Genomic DNA, 26622 nt, shown 5'->3' with positions numbered 1-26622 from the left:
GCCTTTATCCTGGCATAAAATCTTAATTTTTAATAACTTTTCTTCTTACGTGGATTAGAATAATAAGTAATCATCATTGGTCTCACAAAATAGAATTCATAACCTATCGTTCAACTTCCATATCAGTTCTTTCTAGGTTGTCATATTAGGTTAGGTGCTGGTTATCATATTCCAGTCCAACATCCAGAGCCAGGACACCATGAAGAAAGAAGCTTTTTGCATGAAAGAACGTGCTAAGGTTTGATTCTTGGTCATCTCCATAGATTAGATAGCCATCTCAGTAGATTAGGCATTGGTCATATCAATAGATTAGGCAGTCACAATAGATAAGGTAGTCATAATAGGTAGTCATCTCCATAGGTTAAGCAGTCTCCATAGGTTAGATAGTCATCTCAGTAGATTTGGCATTGGTCATATCAATAGATTAGGCAGTCACAATAGATAAGGTAGTCATAATAGGTAGTCATCTCCATAGGTTAAGCAGTCTCCATAGGTTAGATAGTCATCTCAGTAGATTAGGCAGTCACAATAGATAAGATAGTCATCTCCATAGGTTAAGCAGTCTCCATAGGTTAGATAGTCATCTCAGTAGATTAGGTAGTCATCTTTTTCTAGTCCACCACCCAGAGCCAGGGCACCATGAAAAGAATAAGGATTCAAACGATATGGCGCGAGGTGCGAGTCAGTAAAAATATATTTTATTAACTAACTTCTTTTTCTTTTCTTAAGGTATATATACATTTTCTAAAATATAAATTAGAATATATATAAAAACAAAAAGTAAGGTTACGAAAAATAATAAGTAATATAAGTTGAATTACAAAAATAAAAAGTTGAATTGAAAAGATAAATTATAATTCATAAAAAGTAATACAAGTTGAATTTGAATTCCTAAACCAAATAAAAATATAATGAATGTATGCAATATAAAAATTAAAATATTCAATAACCAATATTTTAATTTATTAATTCCTATAATATAACAGATATTGTAAATTTAGTAAAATTTTTTATTCAAATAAAATTATTTATTTGTTTATTTAAGGGTCTAAAGAAGCTTCAATAACATTGCCTCAACACATTCGTTGTTTGTGCCATACGATAAGTCTAATTGCCACAACAGATGTCGAGAGAGCTATTAAGGATTCTCCTAACATTTCTAAAATTCATCTGCAATAGCTAAATGTACTAAGCTATGGAATGCATATAATAAGCCTAAAACTGCAGAACTTATCAAAGCAGTTTTAGGAAAACAATTAGTTACACCTTGCTGCACTAGATGGAATAGTTTGTATGATAGTCTTCATAGTTTATTAAAATTTAAAGGCGAACTTCCTAAATTATGTCAAAAATTAGAATTTCCTAAATTAAGAGATATTGAAATTCAATATTTAGAAGAATATTGCAATATAATGGCCCCATTGGCTATAGCGATTGACAAAATACAGAGTGAAACCAACTGCTATTATGGAGAATCAGCTCCAATTTTAAATGTCGTTAAAAAAAATTACAAATTTAATTCAAACCAATCTACAATTTTGCAAACCATTAGCTGTTGCCATAGAAAATTATTTAAATAAAAGATTTAAAAATATATATGATTTTGATAACAATTTTAAAAGTACCTTTTTGGCAACTATTTCTCATCCCTGTTTTAAAAATCGTTGGATTGATGGTGAAAAGGGAAAAAAATACCTTCAGGATTTGTTATTACATGAAGATTGTTTTTAAAAATAATATTGAAATTAATACTTCAACAAAATCTTCAATTGATGAAGATGATGATTACTTTTGCCTTAAAAGTACCACATCCAATTCTAATAATTCAATAAATGAAATTGAAATAGAGGTCCTAAATTATATGAAAGATGACAGGCGGAGTATAAATATGTTAAATAGTTATAAATATATAAAAGAAATATTTATTAAATATAACACAATATTACCCTCCTCAGCCCCCGTTGAAAGATTATTAAGCTTTGCTAATATGGTTAATAGACCAAATCGTCAAAGAGTGAACGAAAAATTAATAATATTAAAAAATAATGCTGATTTATTATTATTTACTAATTATATAATTATTAAATGGAATATCGCATTATCTTTTATAATAAATTTGTTATTTTCTACAATTTATTTTAAATATTTTTTTATAAATTTATATTATAGATAAGAAAATAAAGCTTTATACATTTTGATTTTGACTATTAAAAGTTTTTTAAAAAAGTATCTTGCATCTTAGATACTTTTTTTTAAAAAATACAAGTATCTTGTATCTTATTGAAATTTTTCTAAAGTATCTTGTATCTTAAATACAAAATTTTATAAAGTATCTGTATCCGAATACAATTTTCTGAAAATTAGCCCAACCCTGTTGCATATATTACTTAATCTGTAGATCTAGGAAGTTGCGTCTTTTTCTACATAAGTTAACCAAGTTGTTACTTGCTTAGGGATACAATATATATCGGAAACGACGCGAAATTCCTTTAATATATTAAAATGGAAATGGGTTTTTATTGCATTTAATTACTTATATTTATGTGGACGAGAGCTTGAACTTTTCATCCCTTTGTTTTAAATGTTTAATTTTTTAAATTATAACATAACTTTTACTTTTTTTCAGCGGCTATTTGAAAAGAAATAAAAGGTTTTTCTATCGAATAATCTTCCATGCCTCCTTATATTTCTTTACTTCTCCTTCCTAGTTTCTTTTTTAGATATCTATTTTTTTAACCTTTTCTTTTCCTTTAATTATTATTTTATACTTATCGCCTTTATTAATTTTGTCTTAGAAAAAATAGTTATATGCTTTTCATTTGTTATAAAATAATATATTAGTTTTATTTACTTAATTGAAATGAAAAAAATATATAAAAACTGTTTTAATTATGTATTAAATATAGTGCCATCAGCGGCGATACACTTATATTTTTTTAAATTAAATTTTTATTCCTATATGTAAAGTGATTATATTTCAAAGGATTAAATTTTCGATGTATCATTATTGGAAATATGCATTTTCAATGTGGGTACTGTGCAACCATTCTTTGCAACAAATGTCTCAATGATCCCATTCCGATTTATGACTAATTTTACGATCATCACCCCCTAAAAAATTTTAGACCTTCTAGAAAAATTACTTTAGCCCTAACTGAGTTACACACTTCCACTGAAAGATGTAGCACCCCAAATAATTATTACTGATTAACATAACAGTGTATATATTTAATTATCACAGCCATTCACCACTTATATTTATCTTATTGAATATTATGAAAGATCCTTCAATATCCTAACTTATTGTTTAAATAAGTGTTGTAAATTAACAAAAGTCATTTATTCAGAATAACTTTTCGGGTATAACGTCATTTGTTACTATATTTGAAGTAAGGTGTATATATAAAATAAAATACATTTTTAAGTAACGTATATATACATGCTAAACTCTCCTATTTATTTGATCAAAATTATAATAAATATTTAAAAAAATAAATAAAAAATAGGTAGAAAATGTATCGTATCTGTAATATAATAATTATAAATTTTAGATATTTATACATTTTGTTATAACGATATTTTTCAATCATAATATTATATTTTTATATCCTTCTTTTAACTATCTGGGAAAAGCTAATTAATATCTGCTATAGCAATTATTTTCAAGCTAACGAAAATCATTATTTTAAAATAACGCGTTTCTTATTTTCGGATATTAATGAGTAAGGTAGGTAATCTAGTTTAATTTCTTAAAAGGCAACGAAAAAATAGTGCATATCGAATCAATTGTACCGTTAATAAGATATAATAATCGAATTTTGAAAGATCTCTATAATTTTCACTTATTATTTATTATAACTGAGTATAATATCTAATCAATAGAGGGGTATCGCGAGAATCTAATTCCCCATCCCTACTAATACAAACCGGCACATTCTGGTCTCTCCACATAAATGGAGACCAAAAAAACTGTCTTGCCCCGTGTGCAGGGTGGGGGTGACTGTTACGTCTCTAGTTGTACATCAATTAAGCATTTTCATAATAGTCACATCAAAATTTATGATAGTCTAACAAAATTTTTATCTTGATTATAAAAGTTATACAATCATTTGCTTTTTTATAAAACAATAAAATATATTTTTTTAAAATTCATACAAACACAAAGCTAATAACTACCATCAACAGGTTACTTTTTATTCTATTGTTATTTTTTTATACTTTTAGAATTAATATTTTTCATAAAATAACCATAATATACAAATAAACTACCCCCTCCTACAAAAATCTCTATAAAAAATGAAATAATTTACTTATTTCTTTATTCTTACCAATATTGGAACTAATTTAATATATCTACTACTACCTTAAATCTATGCTTAATCTTTATAAAGGTGCCACCCTACCTCTATAATTAAACGGACTCTGACAGTAGGGTAAATTACTGCCAAACAGAGAACACTATTCGACTGCATTAGATACGCTTTATAAAGGGTGGGCTAGTATTGTTAAATATCCCGATTTTTCAAAACGGCCCTTAAGATTTTACCCAAAATAATATTATGTAATCAAGATTTGGCAAATTGATGTCCAGGCATTTCTGCCAGTTATGTGCAAAATAATTAGGCATAATAATGTTATTTTGGTTATAATCTTAATCGGTTCGTTTTTTAAGACCCAAATTGGGTTTTTTAACACAAGGGTGGACGTACGCCTACTAAATTGTGGGTGTCCCCAGTAGAAGGTATGATATATAAAAAAATTGCCATGGACAGAATTTAATTAACTAACAATTTATTATCGTATCATCATGGTATCTAATTTTAAGAATATTGATAAAAATTCTTCCACTCATCCTACAATGAGTATTTCAAAAACATTTTAATAACAATATTTATAATATTTCAAGTTAATTAGATTAGATAGACCTTGGATATACATATATAAGAACATGTTCCATAAAATACAAGATATTCCTAATACCTGTTATCCTTTGTCTCAAGACCATGCTCGCGTGCCCCCCCCCCCAATGCAAGAACCCATATCCAACTAATCTAATTTGGTGTCAGGGCTTCATAAGAATCATCATGAGCTTGCATCCTTCATTTCATGAAACCTACTGTTCACGTACACCTAAGGACGCACACCACAATAGTTTTTTAAATTATTAACCTAAATTTGCCAATACTGTCTATACTTTTTGCCCCCTTACCAAAATAATTAAATGAAACATTAGCTAAATTTAAAAAACTATATAAATTCGGTTTAAAATAATTTTGAATAACAGATGTAACTTATGATTAAAACAGTGAATATAATGTATCCTTTTTACTATGCCCTTTTTAAATCAATGATTTATATTAGGTTATATAAATTCAATGCTGTTTTTTTTAAAACTCATTAGCTCTAATTTATTTTAGACGTAGAGTAATATTAAACATTATATTATAGAAATTATAAATATATATATCGCGGAAAGGGTGGTAGTTAAACTTAACCTTACCATATTTTTTGATATTTTCCAGGCAAAAAATACTCGGGTACCAAAGATTTTTTAGAATAAACATTTTAGATATATATATATATATATATACTCTTCTCATATTATTTTTTTTATTACATTTATCACTAATTCTTTATTATTGTTAAAAAATGAGCATAGTTATGAATGAGATGAGGTAGAATTTAAACCGATGATATTGACTATATTAAAGTATTTGACAATAATTTATAAATAATTTATATAATAAATTTTTTTTTAAATATTAATTTAGTGAAATTATACAATTGAACTAAATTATTTTGTGTCCCACTTTGAAGAAATAAATAATAAAAATTTGATTCCAATTAAATATCTTCAATAATAGAATAAGTGCTTTAAAAACGAAATATAATTTAATAATATAATTCGCGAACGAAAATTATGAGTAAAACGTCAAAACGCTCTGTTGGTTACCTCTGATCATGAGAGTAGGCGGAAGATTTTGAGTCATTATTTCGAGCCAAGACATATACAGAGTCGCTGAGCATGTTCCTTTCCTAGGAATAGGCAACGTTCTTTCATTTTAATTTTTGAGTAAAAATTTTTTTTTAAAAATATAATAAGATATTTTGAATATTATAATAAGAGTAAGCTACTATATCACAATATCTTCTCACTTTGTCTTTTTTAAGTCCAGGATATCAGAAATTGTTAATTTAATATAGTAATTCAAGTATTTAAGAATACTTACTTATTTCATAAAAGTATCTCTAATTGTCAAAGTTAACATTTTAAAGTTTTCTCAAGGTCATGCGGATTGTAACTGAAATTTTTTGCTAAAATATATTTCTGCCCAATTAATTGTAACTATCTTTATGCATATTTTGGAAATAATGGGTATAATATAAAAGTTATAAGATAAAAAAGTATTAATAAAAAAAACTATAATTTTAGAATCATTTTTAAATTCGCGAAAATAAAATTACATGACGATAAGACTAGCTTCCTTGGAGTGTTTTTGGAGCAATTCCTGCAAGCGCATATGTCTGAAGCTTTTTTGTTCGAAAGATACATATTCGGCATCCGTTATCATACCTGGTTTGTATTTAGGGTCGTCATCGTCCTTGACCCTGTACAATCGAACCATATTCTCGAATCGATTCTGACTGAAATATATACAAATATAAATATATAATAACTTTATTTTCCTCATTATTAGTAACATTGATAGAAAAGTTATAAATAGTTTTTTAAGATAATTATACATGGCTATGTTTGGTTGTTTAATTATTATGTGCAGCATTACTGGACAATGAATAATTTGAATATATGATAACACATAACTGCTATATAAGGCAAGCAATTTAAGATAACATTAGATAACTTAGATTTCCGGCCTCCCGAAAATTAATCTACTGGAATTTTGGATGCTCACAATGTGCCCCCACCCCTTTTTATAATTTATAAAAATTACAGACTATACCTACAAAAATACGAATCGAATATTTGCATTATTCGTATTTGATCATATTTTAGAATCAAATAATTATATTATTCGTATTCATGCGAATCGAATAATTCCTTATTTGTATGAATAATAAACACATTATTTTTAAATCGTCGAATATTCGATTCGAAAATTAATAAATCTTTCAATAATTGTGTAAAAAAAATTGTGATTTTATCTTGAAAAATTTATTATGCATGAAATTTATAAAAGATATACTCGTAAATTTTTTTTCTAAACATATTTCGAATTTTATGTAAAATTTGATAAAAATCTATCTTCTTTAAAAAAATCTCCAAAAATTTTTTCTAAATTTGGAAAAATTAGATTATTATTTTAAAAAGATAATTATAGATGTGGAAGTTTAAAAATTCGTAAGGAACATGTTAAATAATTATAAATAAATTTATATATTTACGAATATTTTCGAATAATGAGATCATTTAGGATAAATTTTGAATATGCGAAAAATTTCAAAATATACGAATAATGGATAAAATTTTCGAATCGAAATTCGTAAAATACGAATCGAGTAATAATACATTTTATAAAGAAGAAATTTTTTTAGATATATGTTGTGATTTTTAACATAATTTATGTTTTCTTGATAGAAGATGATTTAATTCTTTACATTGAATAGCATTGAAAGATTTTTTTGAGGGAGTCGATCACGTGATTCCTTACTATAGCCACAATATATTAACCTTACTATAGCCATAGTAAGAAATAATTTTAAAATAGGCTGAAAGTAAATATTCAGGACTGTAGATTTATCAACCGAACCTACAAATAAGGTTTTACTTTTGCTATCCTTCATATGTTGTTAGCAAGATGTAAAAACCAGGGATATGAACCCTTCAACAACAATAGTTCTGATCCGGGTTCAGAGATAAAAATTTAAAAAAGGGTTCGAGAGCATAAAGACATAAAAAATTCTCTTTGCTTATAAATTTCTTGAAATATTATTTCGCAGTAGGGCAGGCCAAGCATCCGATAAAGGAGGACTATCACACGATGATTTTGACTCCGAATCAATCGGTCACAGAGCCCCAAGTTAGTGGGATCCAGCCCAATGACCAACTTAGTGTGATAATGGCAGCGATAACGGCTCTTACAATTCAAATGAACGGAATAGCACCGCCGGCCCCGGCACACTCCGAATCAAGAGGATTTCGCCCCGGACAATCAGTATCCATTATGGGCCCGGGCCGGCAAACGAGCCAACAAATATCGGAAACAGACTCGGAAGACAGTGTCCTCAATGACCGCATCAGCACAGGGTCCACGCCGCAAGCTAGATTTCAGCTAGCAACTCCCAAGCCTCCCTTGGCCACAGTGGACAAAAATTAACTTGGAGAGTCCTGATGAGTGACCTAAGGGAACCCAAGTGTAAAGCCAACGAGCGCGACCGGCATGAGCTGAAACACATTAGAAAAATTGTGAAGCTAATGCACGATCAGAGATGGGAGTCGTCGATGCTATAACGGAAAGAATCAGGACCCTAAAATTAGCCATTAATTGGATTAAAACTGCCCGTGCTAACGACATGTAATTTCAAGAGCAGTACATGGGTTCAGAGGAAATCAAGATCATCCGGACACACGGCCCTTTCGAGACAAAGGACGTACCGCCATGGGTACGTGCGCCTTTAGGAGACCAAGGACGCAGCAGAAGAAAATGACCACCGCTAGGGGTAAGAAAAAAAATGGGTTGCGCTAAAGACACGATTCATCTTATTTTACCAAATAAGCTTCTTCTAACTCTCCATCTCTACTCCCATCTAGCGCTCTTAACTTCTTTTCCCATAAAACCCACCAGCCCTCTTTAGGGCTTAACCGGGACTTGAAGGACCCCAGGATCAGTAGTTTGGCCCACCGATGATAAGGGGAGAGCTAGTGCTCCCAGATTGGCTAAATATGATAAATATCTCAGGGAATTGAGGCGTGAACTGTTTCCCCCCCCCCAAAGACCCGCAGATATTTGACGGAGAAAGCCACGATAATCCGTCAACATCTTCAATACCGTTAGACCCCTCTGCTGCCAATTGACAAATGAATCAACATCTGACGTAGTCTCTCTAATGTCAGAGGATTCGGTGATACAGGAATGATTTATGGACAAACCGTCATCAACCTCCTGGTATTCCAGCAGCCGCAATGGCCCGTAACGTCAAATCCTTGAAAAATACGGCTCCCCCCCCCACTATGAACGACATCATCGCGGCTATCGTGAGTGTGGCCGGCGGATTCACACAGACGCCGATCTTGCCAACAGTCCTTCCCTGAACATAGCTCCGGCCAAGTCTACAGTGGGATCGTTGATGCCCAATTTTACTTGCGCGATGGCAACCAGAAGATTCAGGCCAAGACTGGGCCATGCTAGGATCGGTGAGAACGAGGGAAGGTACTTTCGACACCGGCAAAACTATGCCCTCGCCGATAGATATGAACCAATCGTCACCCATATTTTGGCCGCGGGTATCATTGAATTAAGGGAAAGTGATGAAATATGCTCCCCCTCTAGGTCATACTAAAGTTCAACGGATCTACTCCAAGATTTTCCTCCGATACCCCTTCCGTATCGATTTCTCTAATGTCTAATAAACTCGAGAGAGCAAAAACCCATGCAAAATTGACATTATGTCAGCGTTCTTCTCCATCCCATATGAGATCGCGTAAGGCGTTTCCTTGGACTTCGCTTCAGAGGTCAAATCTATCGATATAAAGTCCTCTCAATGGGGCCTCCTTCAGCACGTTTGCCTTCAGTCAATCATCCTAGACGCCTGCGTCAAAACACCTGGACGATATACTGATCTACAGCGAGAACGAATTAAACCTCAAATGGTCTACTAGACCCCTACGATGTACCCTAGATGGATGGAGACACGAACTAACGCTCGGCAAATCCTTCCCCGGATGGCTCGGAAAGTTCTGAGATCGACAATGGCGTCTCGTCTGTTTCGATCCTGACTATAGAATGCTGGGCGTCTAAGTTGGTGATCATCTTGATTTGTCACTGGCAGCTAGAGTCGAACAGTTTATAGGCTGTCCCGTATCCAATCTCCTGACGGTTCCTCTGCTGGATTTTCGTATGGGGACCCACTGAATGTTTTGGCTGACCTTAGTGAAATTTAGCAACCCTAACTTCCTGAGGTTTTGAGTGATCACGATTTCTATAGATGTCGACTTCGAACTCCTTTTCTATAGACGTAGTAGGCCACAGTTGAGTCAGTGAAGATAACCGGTGGAGCTCCTTCTTTGCTGATGGCGAGAAGAGCTCGACCCCACTGCTAGTATTTCTTTGGCATTAGTATGCATAATGGCGTGGGCTGGAATGTTGAACAGGAGGATGACCCCCTGGTATACTATTTATAAGTTATCGGTGCCACAGAAGGAGATACCGATATGACTGTCCGATGCGTCGGTGTAGACCACATTGTTGGCGTAAGCGGATGCTAATTGATTTCTGAAGCGCGCCAATAATAATCTGGGCTTTTTGGAAGGATAGGTAAGTATTCACTACCGGGGTCATGCCGAATCATTTATAGTTGTGTAATATGGGGAAAAGAGACGTGACATGCCCGTGATTGTGTAGGCAAATTGGTTCGATCCCTAGGATACTGGCGGCAAGGAGATGGCCCGTGTCTTAGTGTTGGTACGAGTCACCTGAATATTTCTAGACATTTGGTTAATAGCCTTCGTGTTGTTGTCTGCAGCGAGTGTTTTGGCTTGTAGGTCAATGGGGGCCTCTATGTAAGTTATGATGAACGGTGTTGGGTTGAGGAGAGATTTGTAGAGGGCTAATTCGAATCCCCATCCCTCCAAGGTACATCGTAGAGATCTAGTAGACCATTTGACGTCAAATTCGCTCTCGCCGTGGATCAGGATATAATCCAGGTACACGTTGTAATTCGCCTTCCATACTGTTTTGGCGCAGGCATCCAGGATGATTGACTGAAGGCAATATGGGCTGAAGGAGGTCCCCATTGGGAGAACCTTGTATCGATAGGTTTGACCTCTGAAGTGAAGTCCAAAGAAACACCGCACGTGATCTGATAAGGGAATGGAGGGGAATGCTAACCTAATGTCAATTTTTCATGCGTATTTTGCTATCTTGAGTTAATTGGATATCAAAGGAATCGATTTGAGAAGGAAGGGGTATCGAGAAATCTCTTATTACTATGGCAGATCCTTCGGACTTTGGTATAACGTAGAGGGGATAGCATAAATTTGTTTATTTAATAAATATTATAAATATGGCAGATTTAAATCTTATTCTGAGATATAATATTTTCAACCTGGCGAAAAATAATTTAATAATAAAACTTACTTAACATTTATAATATTAATTAAAAACAAGATTTATATATTTAATTAATATACCCAACATGTCCTAGCAATTAATTATCCTGTAGTGTTTTAAATTTGATTCATAATATATTCAACCTAGCAAAAAATAACTTAATAATAAAACTTACTTAATATTAATAATAATAATTAAAAACAAAAATTCTATATTTAATTAATATACCCAACATTTCCCAGTAATTAATTATCCTAAGATGTAGTGTTGTTAAAAGGCTCGATTTGAGTCGATTTTTAAAAATGGCTAATTCAATATTTTAGCCAGAAAAATATTACCCACGGCTCAAGATTTCGCTAATAGAAGTCCAAATTTTTTTGACATCTATGAGCAAAATTTTAAGGCTTGCATAAAATTTTTAGAGGTAAAATATTGAGTTAGCCGTTTTTAAAAATAGGCTTAAATCGAACCGTTTAACAACACTACATAAGATGTTGATGATTCCTATTAATAGATATAAATAAGATTCAGGAAAACCGAAAGTGTTAGGAAGCCATTTAAAAATATTATCAAATAACTAAATCAAATAATTTGAATGAATAAAAATTATAATTAATAGCAATCTAATTTTAAAAATATGAAATAAATATAAGGTTATACGTTGTTGGGTAAGGAAGTTTTTCAATATCTGGAATGATAAAAACATCAGAAAAATCAATCCTGAATTTGTTCAACATTGCTGCGAAGCTATTCATCAAAATATTTTTTAAAAATAATTACATTATTTAGGGGCTTCATAAATTTATCCAAAATTTTGTTAATAAATTGAAATTCTTTTTATACTTTCGTTAAACAAAACCTTTAAAAAAATAATATAACTCTTTTTTGATGCCCAATTTCTTTTAAAAATTTTTTTACCTAATAATTATATATAAATACTAAATTCTTTAAAAAAAAAGATTGTTCTTATTCTTAAACCACCTGTGATGAATAAGATCCGATTCTTTGCTGTCTTTTGATAAAGCGAAAAATCTAACTTTACAATGTTGCCAATTTCTCCTCTGCGATATAATATAAGGGAGTAAAATTGTAAGGCCTTTATAATATGGATATTTTTTTAAAAATAAAAATAATTACAGAATATGGTAAATTTCGAGATTAATTTATCCTCAATATATTATTTAACTATTACCTTATCGAACCAGAATCGGAGAGTAATTGACTACAAAAGAAAAGAAAGGTAATTTGTAATATATTACAAAAAAAGAAAGTACTTAGCAATATAATAAAATCAGTGATTTCAATTATAATATTTTATATCATATTTATAGTAGATTAAACTTATTTTTAATTTCATTCGAATTACTTTATTTCCTCCCTTATATTTTAAAATGTCGGATTAAGAATCCGATATTTGGATTCTGAATATGAAGTTGGTTATGAAGATATTGAAATTGTTAATAGTCAAGGTGAACGGTCGGGTTTGGATCGCGTAGTAGTTTGGTTTCGTTATTTGGCTCAGTTTTTGCATAGGTCTTGGGGTCGACCGATTGAAAGATTATATATTATCTTTTTATACTTAACAAATAAATTAAAGAATACAAGAAGCTTCAGAATCTAAGCCTAAAAACAGGATCAGTTTTAATTGATATTCAATTACATGTAGTAGAAATGTAATTAGTAATTGTAATCAATTATAAAAAAAATTATGATTAATCGTAGATAATAATGATTTTCTTTATATCTAAACCTCTCTAAACGATAGCTTTCTCTTTTTATAACAATCTTTGTGGCACTCATATTAGTGTAATAAAAATTAAATATATTATTTTCTTTTCTTATCTAAGTCACAATTCACATATGACTCTAGTAAAAATACCAAAATAAAAATAATGTTAATTTGAAGTAAATTATCATTTACTTTAATACTAAAATTAAATGTTCATACTCAAATTACATTTCTAAAAAAATGATTGATATTATAGCTTTTTAAAATAAGTATAACAAGGATGTGAATCCTTCAACAAAAAAACAGGGTCAGGGTTTAGTTAAAAATTTACAAAAGGGTTCAGGTTCAGGGTTTGGAGAGCATAAAGAAATAGACAAATATTTTATTTTTTAACTCCATATAATCATAATTTACAGCAAAAATTTAAAAATCATTTATCTTACAATCATTTTTATTTTTTGTATTATTTTAACCAAAAAGTATTCAACAAACAAAATTAAACATGCCAAATCTATTGACAACCTTTATATTTACATCGCTTATATTGCAATTAAATAAAATTTAAAAATTGAATATCTATTGATTTTATTTTCCTTTCTCTTTCTGTTTTTGCCCCAATATTTTACTTTCTTAAATTGTTTAAAATCAAGGTAAGCACCTATAGAATTATTAAATTATCATTTATAATAAAATTTTAACTACAAACTGTATGCAAAAAACTGAAAATTTGGAAAAATGCGGAGAAAATGGAAAATGATTCCAGAAATAAAATGTAATTTTTATTTATTTTTCATGATTATTTTTTATTTAAAAAAGTTCGGATTTGGTTTCTAGCTCAGCAAAAACACGAGGGTTAGGGTTTAGGGTCTAATTCACATCCCTGGTATATAAGATGTTAAAAAAATTAAATATATTTATGAATTATCAATATTTAACAACATTAAATAATATGCAATATCTAACCTCCATCGTCAAAAAGCCACCATACATCTATAGTACTACGCTTATGCCTAACGCGGAAGTAATTGTCGTAATAAAGTCGTAAACCTCGGATGTCTTTAGGGTGATTGGAATGATAAAATTGGGTTATGGCCCGAGAAAATTTCTTTTTGCGACTAATTTTATTAGCACTTTTTCTTGCTTTCGAAGGGTTATCAGGAAGTTCTTTAGCTCTTTCAAATTTGGGTGAACATTTGTGATACAAATTTTTGAGTTTCGCTAAAATAATGAAAGGGATAAAATAACTTTTTTTGATAAATGATAATTATACATTTATTAAATCCTTTGTTATACATTGCATAACGCTGATAAACAGAGCACAAAGCCCCAATGAACACTCACCTATATAGGAAAAATAGCCGACGATCTACATGTTGTTCTGACAATATGTATTTATTAAGTATGATAAAGACTTCAAATATATTTTACATACCACTTTTTGCAGATATCTATTCCAAAACTGCCGGGTATAGGTCGTATATCACAGATACTTTTATAAAAAATTTACTAAAATAAACGTAATTATTTTAACTATATTTTATTTAAATGAATCAATTTTTTTAAAGCTATTATATTCATATGTAACAAAATTATAAATTTGAATTTTTTTTTCCTTCTCGGATTGTAAATAGTTTCGCCAGCCAAACGGAAAATATAATCAAATCTCATAAAAATAATTTTAAGAAATATCGGTCCTAAAAAAAGAGAAGGCAACATTTATTAAATAAAATGGATATTAATAACTAACGATTTTTTAAAGATATCTAATACATTTGCAAGAGAATATATGAATTTTTTCGGTGTAAATTGTATGGGAAATGATTGAATTAAACTATTAATGAGTTGAATAATTTGGTAGCAAAAAATAAAGGTATCTATGCATCTCTGGTATATTGATATTCCTGAGTCTCTGGCAAATTCTTGTTTATCTTATAACATCCATATATTATATCATTTTTTAAAATTAATATGGGGGATCCCAATGAAGGATCAGATTTCCCTCGAAATCTGCCGGTCCAATTTTTTAAACATTCACTTCTAGAGTATTATGCACATTTTTTAATATTTTTCTATATAAAATATATATTTATATTTTTTTATATATAATTTTTAATATATCCTTATTTGCTTTATATAAATATATTTTTAATCTGATATTGTTTGTATTTGAATTTAATCTTTTTTTAAAAAAAAAATTTACCGTTAAAAAAATGTAAATCTTAAATTTAAAACTTTAAAAAAAATTAGACAACAAACTAAAACAAAAAAATATTTTATATTTAGGTAAATCAATTCAACGGTTCCCGTTCTAAATCGCTAAAAATTGAGAATCTAGCTTTTATCTCCTAGAATCTCTTTTCAACAGATAAAAAACAATATTAGTTTTCCGATAATGAATTTTTAAATGTAAATAAAAACAACAATATTTTCAAAATCAAACGCTTACATTTATTGCTCAATTTACGCTTGACTACGAATTGTCCCCCAACAAAAGACAAAGGACGTGCTTTGGATATTTTCTTGTGCTTATGAAATTTTACAGAATCTATAATATTATTAGATGCTATAGACGTGAGAGATGTGATAGAGTTAGAAGGTAGTGATTTTTGATAGGTACTATTTGGAACCATAATTTTGTTATCGCGCTCTGGGGAAATATCATTTTTCTGCGATAAGATTGGTGATGTTTGGGCAAAACTACAACGTGTAGGAAGAGATAACCCCATAGGCATCCTAAGTATGCCTACACATAGATATAGGTCAAAAGCATCGCTATATAATGGGATAGAAAAATATTAAAGATTATTTCATTTTTTTTAGTTTGAAGGGGGGGGGGGGGGTTATGATATTAAAAACTCGATAGTGTCTTATCAAGCGATTTGCAAATGGAATATAAATTATTATTTAAAATTTTTAAATCTACTAGCAAAAATAGAATCCTTTTATAGGACCACATAAAATACACACCAAGCTTTTTACATAGAATATTTCTTTTATATATATCCTATATCTTTATGGATATAAAAAAAAGCAACGAAAAAAATAAAACAAAAGAATATGTTCAAAAATCCCCCTAACACTCAAATATTAAATTTGTAATTAGTATATAAATTAAATATAAAAAAGTTTATTTTTTATAAACTTCAGCTTTTAATTAAGTTTTTAAATTTAAACTTGAAGATAAAAAAAAAGTCAGAATTCTAGATATACTTAAACTTCTGAAACTAAAACTTGACTTAATATTTTTTATATCAAGTTAAAAATTGTTTAAATGTTTAAAGTTAGAAAAATTTAAGTTTTGAATAATGACAAATTTATAAAGAAGATATAGTATATATGCTTACTGAATGATGTTGAAGTAACACAAAAGAATATCCAAGTTTTTGGGGGTACAATCGTTCAAATATCCCATTAATAATAAGTTAGGTCGCATTCTTCCTAAACCTGACAACTTTCATATATTATGTTAATTAATAAAATAAGATTTGCATAAGATTAAAAACAAATTATAACACTAATGAAGAAGAATTAACGATCAACAATTCAATCAAAACAGGCAAAATGTTTAATGTACAGCTAATATTAACGCCAATACTAATTTTCTGGTCCAGTCAAATTATACATATAATCCTGCTAAAATCGCAAAAGGCTGAAATCAGACAAATTTTGTCACATAATTAGCTTTACTTGAAGTAATGCTCTGACTCCATCCTTCAAATTAGGGGCAATTATGGGATTGTAAATAGCTTTAATGCGTTTATGACGAAAATATTCGTAAACATTCGGTGTGTTGAGATCCAATAAGCAATCGCTAGAACTATTCTGTCAAATAATATATTTATTTACATTAGAAAATGTCCTTTTGTTAAACCTAAAATTATCATTTTTACATAATTTTTAACTAAAACTTCTATAAATTGACTAACTTTGACTGTGCCGATAAATACAATTCCCATAATTCTCTTAATAAATTTAAATTAAAAAAATGTAATTCCTAAATTTTAAAATTTAATTTAAAAAAAAACAAAATGGTAAACGCACACTAATTAGAGCTTATTCAAAAATTATAAATAATTTCTTACAATGATAACATGACCACATATAAGGAGACTCAAGTTTTTGGTGAATAGATTCGCAAAGTCCAGGAAAGTGGGTCTGGTTCTGGGATCACCAGTTAAGGCTAAAATTTGTGGCCTTTATAAAATAAATAAATCCATCGAAAATGCAAAAAAATTATCGAGTAAAATCTTCTCAAAGAAAACCATTCAAGAGATAAATAAAGCTATTTTGGGTAAATTATATAATTATATGATGGGTTAATTAGTGAACTTGAATGGCCCCTTTTAGTAGGGTAATTTTTTTAATTGATAATTATAATATAATTTAGTAAAAATTTTGAGAATTTAAAACTCGTTAAAAGCTATAAAAACTTCTTTTTTTAAAAAAAATTGCATTTTTATTTTTGTTTTACCTAAAATTTTTGACATGCTCCTCTGTTTGGTTAAGCTTATACAAAAATGTTAAAGCATTTTTGTAAACATGAGCTTGAGTAGACGAACCCCAATTAACATCTTCAATTTTTTTTTATTAGCATGTTATAAATTATTAATTAAATTTTTTGGCAAAGTTTTGTTATATTATTAATTATATAATAAAAGATTTTCTCATTTTATTGGATAATTTTGTTACCAAGATATGGTTGAACTAGGACGCCCGGAGAGGGAGGCGAGTGGAGGTAATTGCGGCAAAACAAATTTAATCAATCAAACTGTCACTATTTATGAAGAATAGAAAGAAGTTTTAGCACTGAAAAAAAAAATGTTTAGCTCAATACATGTTACATCGCAATCAAATCGTAGATAAAGATGAATTTTGTTCAGAAATTATTTAAATGTTTTTACAAAGTAAAGAGAGATTTGCATTAGCCTATATAATTTTAAGATGACAATGTTATAATTTGGAAGTTATACATATTTGTTTTAAATATAAATTATAATAATATATAAACAGCCATGCAAAATGACCTATAAAGTGAAAAATTCTAAGCTGCACACCAAAAAAACAGGAATCCAAACTGAACCTGAAACCGCGATTATTTATCAAATTAAACCGAATCTAAACTTCTAAAAAGATCCGTGAATCGGGTTGAACCTCTTGATCTAACTGACTTAAAGATTATTAATAATCAACTTTTATTGGTAAATTATTATCAGTAACCATTTTTATTTATTTATATTATAGGTAATACTGATTATTTGTTATAATTTATAAATTAGGTATATATGTGCCATAATAATAAAATAAACGTAAGTTGCTTTATAGGATAAGTGATAATTTTTTTTAAAGAATATGCTTCTGCATATAGAATTACAAAAATGTTTAAACCTGTTTTCAAAGGTTCAAACCAAACCGATATTTTTTACGAACCGAACCTGAACCGTTATATTTATATGAGCCTAAACCGATATTCGCTACGGTTCGGAACCCTGTAAAAAATTAAACAATGCAAATTGGTAGATGAAACGCAAAAGCACCTAAATACTAAAAAATCAAAATACACTAAGCCATGCAAACTGACATAAAAGTAAGCAATATGATGTGAAATCTGCAAAAAGCAAGCAAAATGATGTAAAAAACAAGCTAAATGATAGAAAAACACGGAAAAAGACCAAGTTATGCAAAAACACAAAATTCACGGGAAAGGATGCAAAAAGCAAGGAAAAAGAAGCAATAACATTTCTACGCAAAAGGCACCAAAAATCGAAAACAATAAACTTATAAATTATGAAGTTTTTTTAACCAAAAAAATGCCCCTGCATTATACCAAAGTATAAAAATATTTTTTGCCCTTCCTTAGAAAAATTCCAGCGGGCCTTCGTGTTGAAGGGGTTTTACGACATTTGAATTTATAACCGCTTGCACCACAGCACAAATATTAATAACAATCTTTTAGAGAAGATAGATTACTTAATTATTCTATTTGATTTATATTCTAAAGATTAATGAATAAATTAATAAAATTATATATTTTTTCAAGTGATAACTGATTTACATAGGTCCATAAAATAATATGGAATCTCATACTTATTAGTGTTAAAAATTTACTTTCATAAGCTCTATATTTGCATATGGCGGGGTTCAAAGTATATACTTTTGTATATAATCTTCAAAATCAAGCTATTTTATAAACAAATTTCAAGTAAATTTATACCAGGTTTTTTGTAACGAATATAACCATACAAAACGATGATGAATACGAAGGTTATAACGGTAGCCCACCACTTGATCAAAAACATTGAGATAACACACAGAAAGCCGCCAATCAAACTGACCCAGGGGTTAAAGTACTTAAATCCGGGCCTAAAGCCTGATTTAAAAAAATAAAATAAATTTAAATTTGATGACTAATTGCATAACAATAAAATCATTATAAAAATTTTAGACATATCTAGATAAAGTAGTTTCCATTTTGAACCCCTTCCCCCTCCCAAAAAATATCTAAATAATTTTACAAAATATCCTAGAAAGAAATAAATTTTCTTAACATGTGTCCGTAAAGAAGGATAATTCAGTGGTATTATTGAGGTTTAGCGGTCATTAGAAAACTAATGTAATATTGAGATTTACAATTTATTTTTATGAAAGAGTTCAAGATGCCTACTGAGCCAGCCTAATATATTTGGAGCGAGACTTTTTGTAGTAAATACCTATTGACGTAAAAAAAATCATGATAATTTTATATAATATATATGGGAAACACCAACCTAACGAATTCGATAAAGAAGCATCGAAGCACGAATAATTTATGAGAGCGTAGGCCATCAAGTAAAAGTTTGATATGATAGGAGCGATTATATTGAGGTCACCTATAATATAAATGAGAGAAAATATTCAATTGATTTATTTGATAAATTATACTAAAAAATAGTTATGTTACCATATTTGCGCAATTGATAACATTATATCAGCGTCTTTTAGGGACAAGTAAAACTGTTCGCCTATATTTAATATGAGCACGCGCCTCAGTGGCGTATGCAGGAGTTCATTTTGGACTCCGTTCAAAAGCAGCTAATAGTCTTCGCCCAAATCCTTGTGACACTAATCAAAGTTACCAAAATAAAGCAAATATATTGCGTGATACTATATCTTAAATATGTTTTGAACCGTTTTAAGGTAAAGGTGGCTTTTAATTGGCAAAGGGGCTAATTAGAAAAATATAAAATATGTTTTTTATATAAGAAAATAATTTTAAGATAAAATTAAACGTATTAAGAGTTTCTATTAAATTTTTTGGCCGGTTTAATATCAAGACGTCGTAAACTCTTGTACCAAAATTTGACATCGCATTGAGCTTAAAATCCAGATTTTGGTTTAATAAATTTTGATAAAATTTAGCAGGGAATCTGCAATCATTTTCACCTTTTAATTTTGGGCCATCAAAGGCGGCGAAGATTAAGTTATAAAAATCAAGAAATTTTGCCATAGTTTATTGCCTATAATAAATCTCGCTAGATATAAATCTTTAACCTTATTATTTTTAAGCTGTGCAATTGCATTTTCAGTACCTGAAGTTTTTAGGGAGTTGCAAATTGATAGCTAATATTGTTCTTATGAAATAAAAATATAAAATACAAAGGCATATAAATTGAAAATTATATTAATTTTTTTAAATAAAATTAAAATATACAAGAATTGCGCATATACCTCACTTGTCAGGCCTCCAATAGTTAGTACTTACTAGTTAGGTAACAGTTCCTTGTGAGGCCCACATAAAGAGTGGTTTTATAAAGGGCGCTTTTTTTATTACACTCTTTCATGTGGCCGCTCAGGCACCATCATATCCTTACCCTTATTGAATTTAGGTAAGGATTCGATAAATAAATATTAACATGTGATTAGCAATTGTTTTTTGATAATGCAAAGATATGAACTAGGGAAAATTATTTCCTTGATCTGAGGTCTATATCAATAACCTATAGCAATTGATATTTGCCCATTTTTTAAAATATAGGTTGTTTTCGTCAGTACTAATGGTAAAAGGTTTTACTAAAAATTTAATTTATAGCATAGAGCTATGCCCTATCTATTCTGAAATAATTAGCTAACATACATCAGAAACCTGCAAAATTAACTTTTTCTTTGTTACCTGAGTCAATCCGAGGTCTGGTGAATTTTTAAAATAGCATGTAATGAAGAAATCTCAAACTTCAAAATATTTATTTTATTCTCTATATAATTTTCAGCATTGTATTTAAATATTCATCAATCACGTTGATTATTTAATATTTTATTACAAAATAAAATATGACATGAAAATTTCCCATATCCTGATTTTTTTAAAAACTTTTTTTTAATATAGCAAAAAAGAAAGAATGGAAGAAAATATAACATCAATATTTTTCGGGACAAAAGCCGAGTCTATATTTTATTGATGCTAACGTCGGCTCAATCTTCAAGATGATAGTATACATACATTATATTCAGGCGCGTACGCAGAGGGGGGGGGCAAGGGGGACAAATCCCCCCCCCCCAAATGTAGATGCCGGATTATATTTTTCAAAAATATTATTGTTAAAATTAATTTATATTTGTTAATATTTATTCCTATCTCATATATATATTTAATTATCACATTCATCTACTAAGTTATTTTATCAATTAATTTCGATTTCAAGTTTTCCTTGGCGTAATTTACCAATTATTTTCAAATATTAGTGGCGTAATATTTATCTAAATTTCTAGTCAACTCTGAAACTCCTTGTCCAACAGGGAGAAAGAAATTGCATTGTCCAACGAGATCGAGTCTCCGCCATCAAGCAGTAACAGCTTTTATGGAGTTAGAAGATCTGATTATTAATGCTATTACTGAAATATCACAGTGGCCTGAAATAAATATTTCCTCAGGAGCAAGAAAATTATTGGATTCATTACTTATTCCAAATTTTTTTTCTCATTAGAATGTATTATTTAATTATACAACTATTTTATGTAATACTTTTCAAAAACATGGCATTGACTTGATTAAGAAGATGAGAATAGCGGAGAGCATTTTATTAGAACTCAAGCAAATTAGAGTTAATGTTGATAAAGAATTTCATATTTTATATGTGATTGTTGAGTCAAAAGCGAGCTATATATGTTTAATATTTGTTCTCCTCTACTTGCAGCAAGCAAGCTCATTGTCAAAACATTAATATAGGATCAATAGAAGAGTATTATAAAACAAATGCCCTTTTAATTCATCATGCAGCACTTACAAATCCGCAGATATTACTTCCACAAAAGCCTTTCCAACCTTTTTCAGATGGTGATAGGAAAAAAATAAATATTTGTTAGATTTTTATCATGAAGATGTTAAAATATCTTATAATGCCTTATTAGCTGAATAACTATAATTAAAAGATTAAGTATGGTTGACACAATCCCAAAAAATGCTATGGATGCTTTGCATCATTTCAAACACATTTTAGATTATATTCCCAATGTATTAAAATGGTTATATATATATTAGCAACTCTTCCCATTAGTAAACTAATGAGAGAACATTCTCTTTTTTAAGAAGAATCACAGAGCCCTACAGAGGTACCATTTGCATACATATTTTCACCAATCCGATCCGATATTGGCTCAAACCCGATCAGATATCAATCCGATATTTATATTGATTTCTCACCACCTCCCTTTGAACCAAATGTAATTAAGAAATCAATATTTTTAATGCAAAACATAGAATTATGCATTTAATTTAATTTTTTTATTTATACAATAATTTTAAAAAGTTTAAGGATATTGGTAGTATTAAATAATTTTTTCATTATTCCTCCCTATACCTAAAACGAATTATTTGTTATTCGATATTCGATTCGAATTTCACGAATATGAATAACAAAATTATTCGATTAGAAAATTCGAATAAGGAAAATATATTATTCGTCGAATAATTTTTTATCTATTATTCGATCGAATTATTCGAGATTATTCGATTAAAATAATTTATATTAATAAATATCGAAAAATAATCGTATATTATTAGTAGGAATTATTTGCAATTATTCCTATTAAATAAAATTTCCTAGTGGAATAATGAAGAAAAATTTATTATTTCGAAATATTGTTAACGGCTGTTTTTATTCGAATAATTCATAATTAAAAATTAACTTCCGAATTGTTTTATGATGGACGAAGAAAGTATTTATTTATTATGTAATTTATAACACATATACAATTATAAATAACTAGTAGCTATCCCGTCAAGAATGACGGGTGAACCAGATATTTTCTCCTTTGTTTGATGATGGAGAAATCATAAATTTGACTTTTTGCAAAAACTTTGTGTTTAAAAAATTTGTTGTTGGTATATTTGTCTTATAAATGATATGAATATTATATTGATTTTTCTACATTATATATAATTATACTATATATTTTTTTTTTCTCTTTAGCTTTCACTTTTTCTGGTGGTAAGCTCCTTCAACATCTCTCTCCACTTTATGTTATTCATACAATCTCTTTTATCTATTTTATACTTCTTTATATTGGCTCTAACTTTATGCCATTGAAGTTTTGGCCTTCCTCTTTTACGTTTGCCCATCACTTCCAAACTTTCAACTTTATTTCCTATGTAGTTCATAGGCCTTCTCATTGTGTGCCCATACCACCTAAGTCTGTTTACCATTAACTTAGTCTTAATGGGCACTACCTTTAAACTATTTAGTATTCTTGTATTGCGCACCTTATCCTTTCTTGTTACCCCAGCAATCATCCTCAGCATTCTCATCTCCATAGTTTGTAGACTTCTCTCGCCTGATTCTTTGGTTGGCCATGTTTCCGAACTATATAGAATAGTTGGTACTATGGAACTGTAGATCTTTCCCTTTAATTTGTGTGGGATTCTTTTGTCAAATAGCACTCCAGATAAAGATCTCCACTTTAACCACCCTTGATTAATCTTATTCTTTATCTCTTTTTCTATTGTACCGTTTGTTTGTATAAATATTTGCAGCTTCAATTGCGGATATCTTGCCAATCATTTATATCAATACTCTCCGTTTCATCTCCTCCTATCACCATATACTCCGTCTTTTCTCTATTTACTTTTAATCCGTGCGTTCGGACCATTGTTGTATGTCCCATATACATATGTATTATTCTTATATATTTTTCGGGAACTTTTTTGTGGCGTAGCGCCCACCAGATAAGTTTTCTTGGGATTCTATCGAAGGCCTTTTCTAGATCGAGAAAGACCATGTGTAGCTTTTTGTTCTTTTCCCTGTATTTTTCACTCATTTGCCTAATTGCATGGATAGCATCGGTTGTTGATCTTCCAGGCATAAAGCCAAACTGTGTCTCTCCTATTTCGATTATATCTCTTAATCTTTTTTCTATTATTTTTTCGTATAGTTTTAGACAGTGTGACATTAGTTTTATGCCCCTGTAATTTTGACAATTGTGTGGATCCCCTTTATTTTTGAAGATAAAGGGTTTTTTCTCCTGTATAGTGGTTTGTACCTCTTGATTCCACCACCATAGTTCTTTGTGTGATTTGTTGCCTCCTCTTGTCTAAGCCTAGCTGTCGATTTATTGTCAGTGTCTGATTGCAAGGCTCTGGCATGAAGCCCCAGGTGCTGGTCCAGATCTTTTTCGACTGGATTACTTGTGAGCAATTTATTGTTTCCGAACTCGTTTGCATCTGAATCTCGCAAGTAGGTCATCTGTGCATTCCTGTCCCTTTTAGATTTGCGCCCATGTGGTGGATTGGCAGGTCGGGCTTCCAAGTTTCGTACGTCTCCTCCATTTCTCCCGAGTGGCATTTGAGCTTTGAGATTTCCCCACTGATAGGATGTGTAGTATTGATTGACCAATGCAGAGTTTTATCTTCATTGGAGGGAACGCCCTATCTTTCATATTCATATTTCCATTTGTTTTCTTCATTTTGTTTATTGGACAGGTATCCTTAGCACCCGGCTGTCCAGGCCTGTCGGTGACCGGGGTGTCATCTCTAAGCTCCGAAATTCATCATACCATATGTCTTTACACATCAGTCATCGAAGAAAAACTTGAAAGTTTTTATGGTTTTTACCAGGATTGAACCCGCGTCCTTGTTCATACTCGTGTTTCCAAAGCCTACATCTTACCCATTAGGCCACCCCGGCGATGTATAATTATACTATATATGTATCTTTATTATCTTACTAATAAAATTTGTTTGTCTTCATAGTTAAATTTTACAAAATAAATTTAATATGCTATCTTTTTTAATTTACGGTTAAATAAAACTTTCGAATTGAATCGAATATTCGACGAATCGAATAACCATTTTATTATTCGTACGAATACGAATAATGAATTATTTGATTTAAACGAATACGAATAATTCCATTAGTCGATTCGATTCGTATTTTTGTAGGTATTCCTCCCCGTGAAATTAGAATTAAGCAGATAACGATTTTTGCAAAATTATCTTTGTCTTTTGTAAAATATTTCCATAATTCAGATACCATATTTTAAAAAAATTCTTTTATTTAAAGTATAAATAATAAAATTAGCTTTATTATTTAAAATGATTAAAAATAATTAAAATTTGTGTGTTCCATTCTATTTTTATAAAAAACTTTTAAAATACTATAAATCTATATAAAATTATTTAGAAAGTATTATTAATGTAAAATAAATATACATAAACAAAAAAAGAAAAGTAAAAAGATCGGATCGGATTTTTACAGGTATGGCCCGATCCGTTTTGGAAAGCGTTAAATATCGGTGCCGATCCGATCCGATAATTAATATCGGCACAGTCCTAGTTTTGACTATTGAGGTTGTTGGTGTAATTACTTAACACCAAATTTCAATATTTTGCAGAATAAAAAAGCCACGGGAATCCTATTAACCACCTACTTTTAAATTGTTTGCAAAGGTTTGTATCTAAAAATTAGAGGGCTCGTGAAGAACATTTGAATTTGATTTCAGTCCATATTTTTATATATTTTACCTTTCCTTCAGGATATTTTTTAGGGTGTCTAAAATAAGGAGACTCTTAAATAAATGAGTGATCCCCACATGCGTAACCAGGGGGGATTCTCCCCATGGAAAATTTGCTTGTTCTCGAAAATAATATTCTAAGCTAATAAACATTTTCTCTCCATTCATCCTTCTATCTTCCACAAATATATACAATATATCACTATAAAGAAAGAAATTGAAAGAAAAATTAGTAAAAGTTAATCATTTTTAATAATAACGATTGTAATTCAAAATTTTTATCCAATAATGCCCCCCCCCTCCCCTTAGCAAAATCCCGGCTTGACCCGGTATAAAAATGTGTGAACTTAGTTCATAAACTGGAATAAATAATGAACCAATGTTTTAATTATTAAAGAGAATAAAAAAAATTAAAAATGATAGATAAATAAAATGTAAAATGTTGTTAATTTAAATGAAACTCGCAGAAATTACATATTTTTTTTCATCATCGGCATTATTTTTTGCTTAGAAGCCTGTCTCATCCTCAAAAAGCCCTTTAAATATGCCACAGGCACGCCTGAATGATATGAGCTAGAAATGATTTAATGTGCTAACTGTATTAACGTAGAAATTATATGTATAATT

The 26622-nt window shown here is 29.7% G+C and overlaps 1 protein-coding gene across 2 annotated transcripts in view; it reads right to left on the bottom strand.

Annotated features, from left to right (window-relative positions):
• Window positions 1–5802: 5802 nt before the first annotated feature.
• Window positions 5803–26622, bottom strand: part of LOC135923194 (solute carrier family 12 member 1-like) — a 55794-nt gene continuing 34974 nt past the window's right edge. For both annotated transcript variants that reach the window (XM_065457809.1, XM_065457810.1), the window contains 12 exons: window positions 19782–19883; window positions 19229–19384; window positions 17489–17588; window positions 17100–17211; window positions 16705–16839; window positions 16362–16468; window positions 15464–15789; window positions 13981–14235; window positions 12270–12384; window positions 11949–12035; window positions 6466–6645; window positions 5803–6054 (listed from right to left, as the gene is read on the bottom strand). In XM_065457809.1, the coding sequence (XP_065313881.1) occupies window positions 5919–6054; window positions 6466–6645; window positions 11949–12035; window positions 12270–12384; window positions 13981–14235; window positions 15464–15789; window positions 16362–16468; window positions 16705–16839; window positions 17100–17211; window positions 17489–17588; window positions 19229–19384; window positions 19782–19883 (1811 nt within the window). In that variant the 3' untranslated portion in view covers window positions 5803–5918. The remainder of the gene's footprint in view (window positions 6055–6465; window positions 6646–11948; window positions 12036–12269; window positions 12385–13980; window positions 14236–15463; window positions 15790–16361; window positions 16469–16704; window positions 16840–17099; window positions 17212–17488; window positions 17589–19228; window positions 19385–19781; window positions 19884–26622) is intronic.

This window comes from Gordionus sp. m RMFG-2023, chromosome 2 (genome assembly GCF_954871325.1).
Source record: "Gordionus sp. m RMFG-2023 chromosome 2, tfGorSpeb1-WG-v2, whole genome shotgun sequence".
NCBI classification, from domain to species: Eukaryota; Metazoa; Nematomorpha; class Gordioida; order Chordodea; family Parachordodidae; genus Gordionus; species Gordionus sp. m RMFG-2023.
The sequence above is the reverse complement of the archived record's forward strand: the minus strand, read 5'-3'. Positions and strand labels throughout refer to the sequence as shown.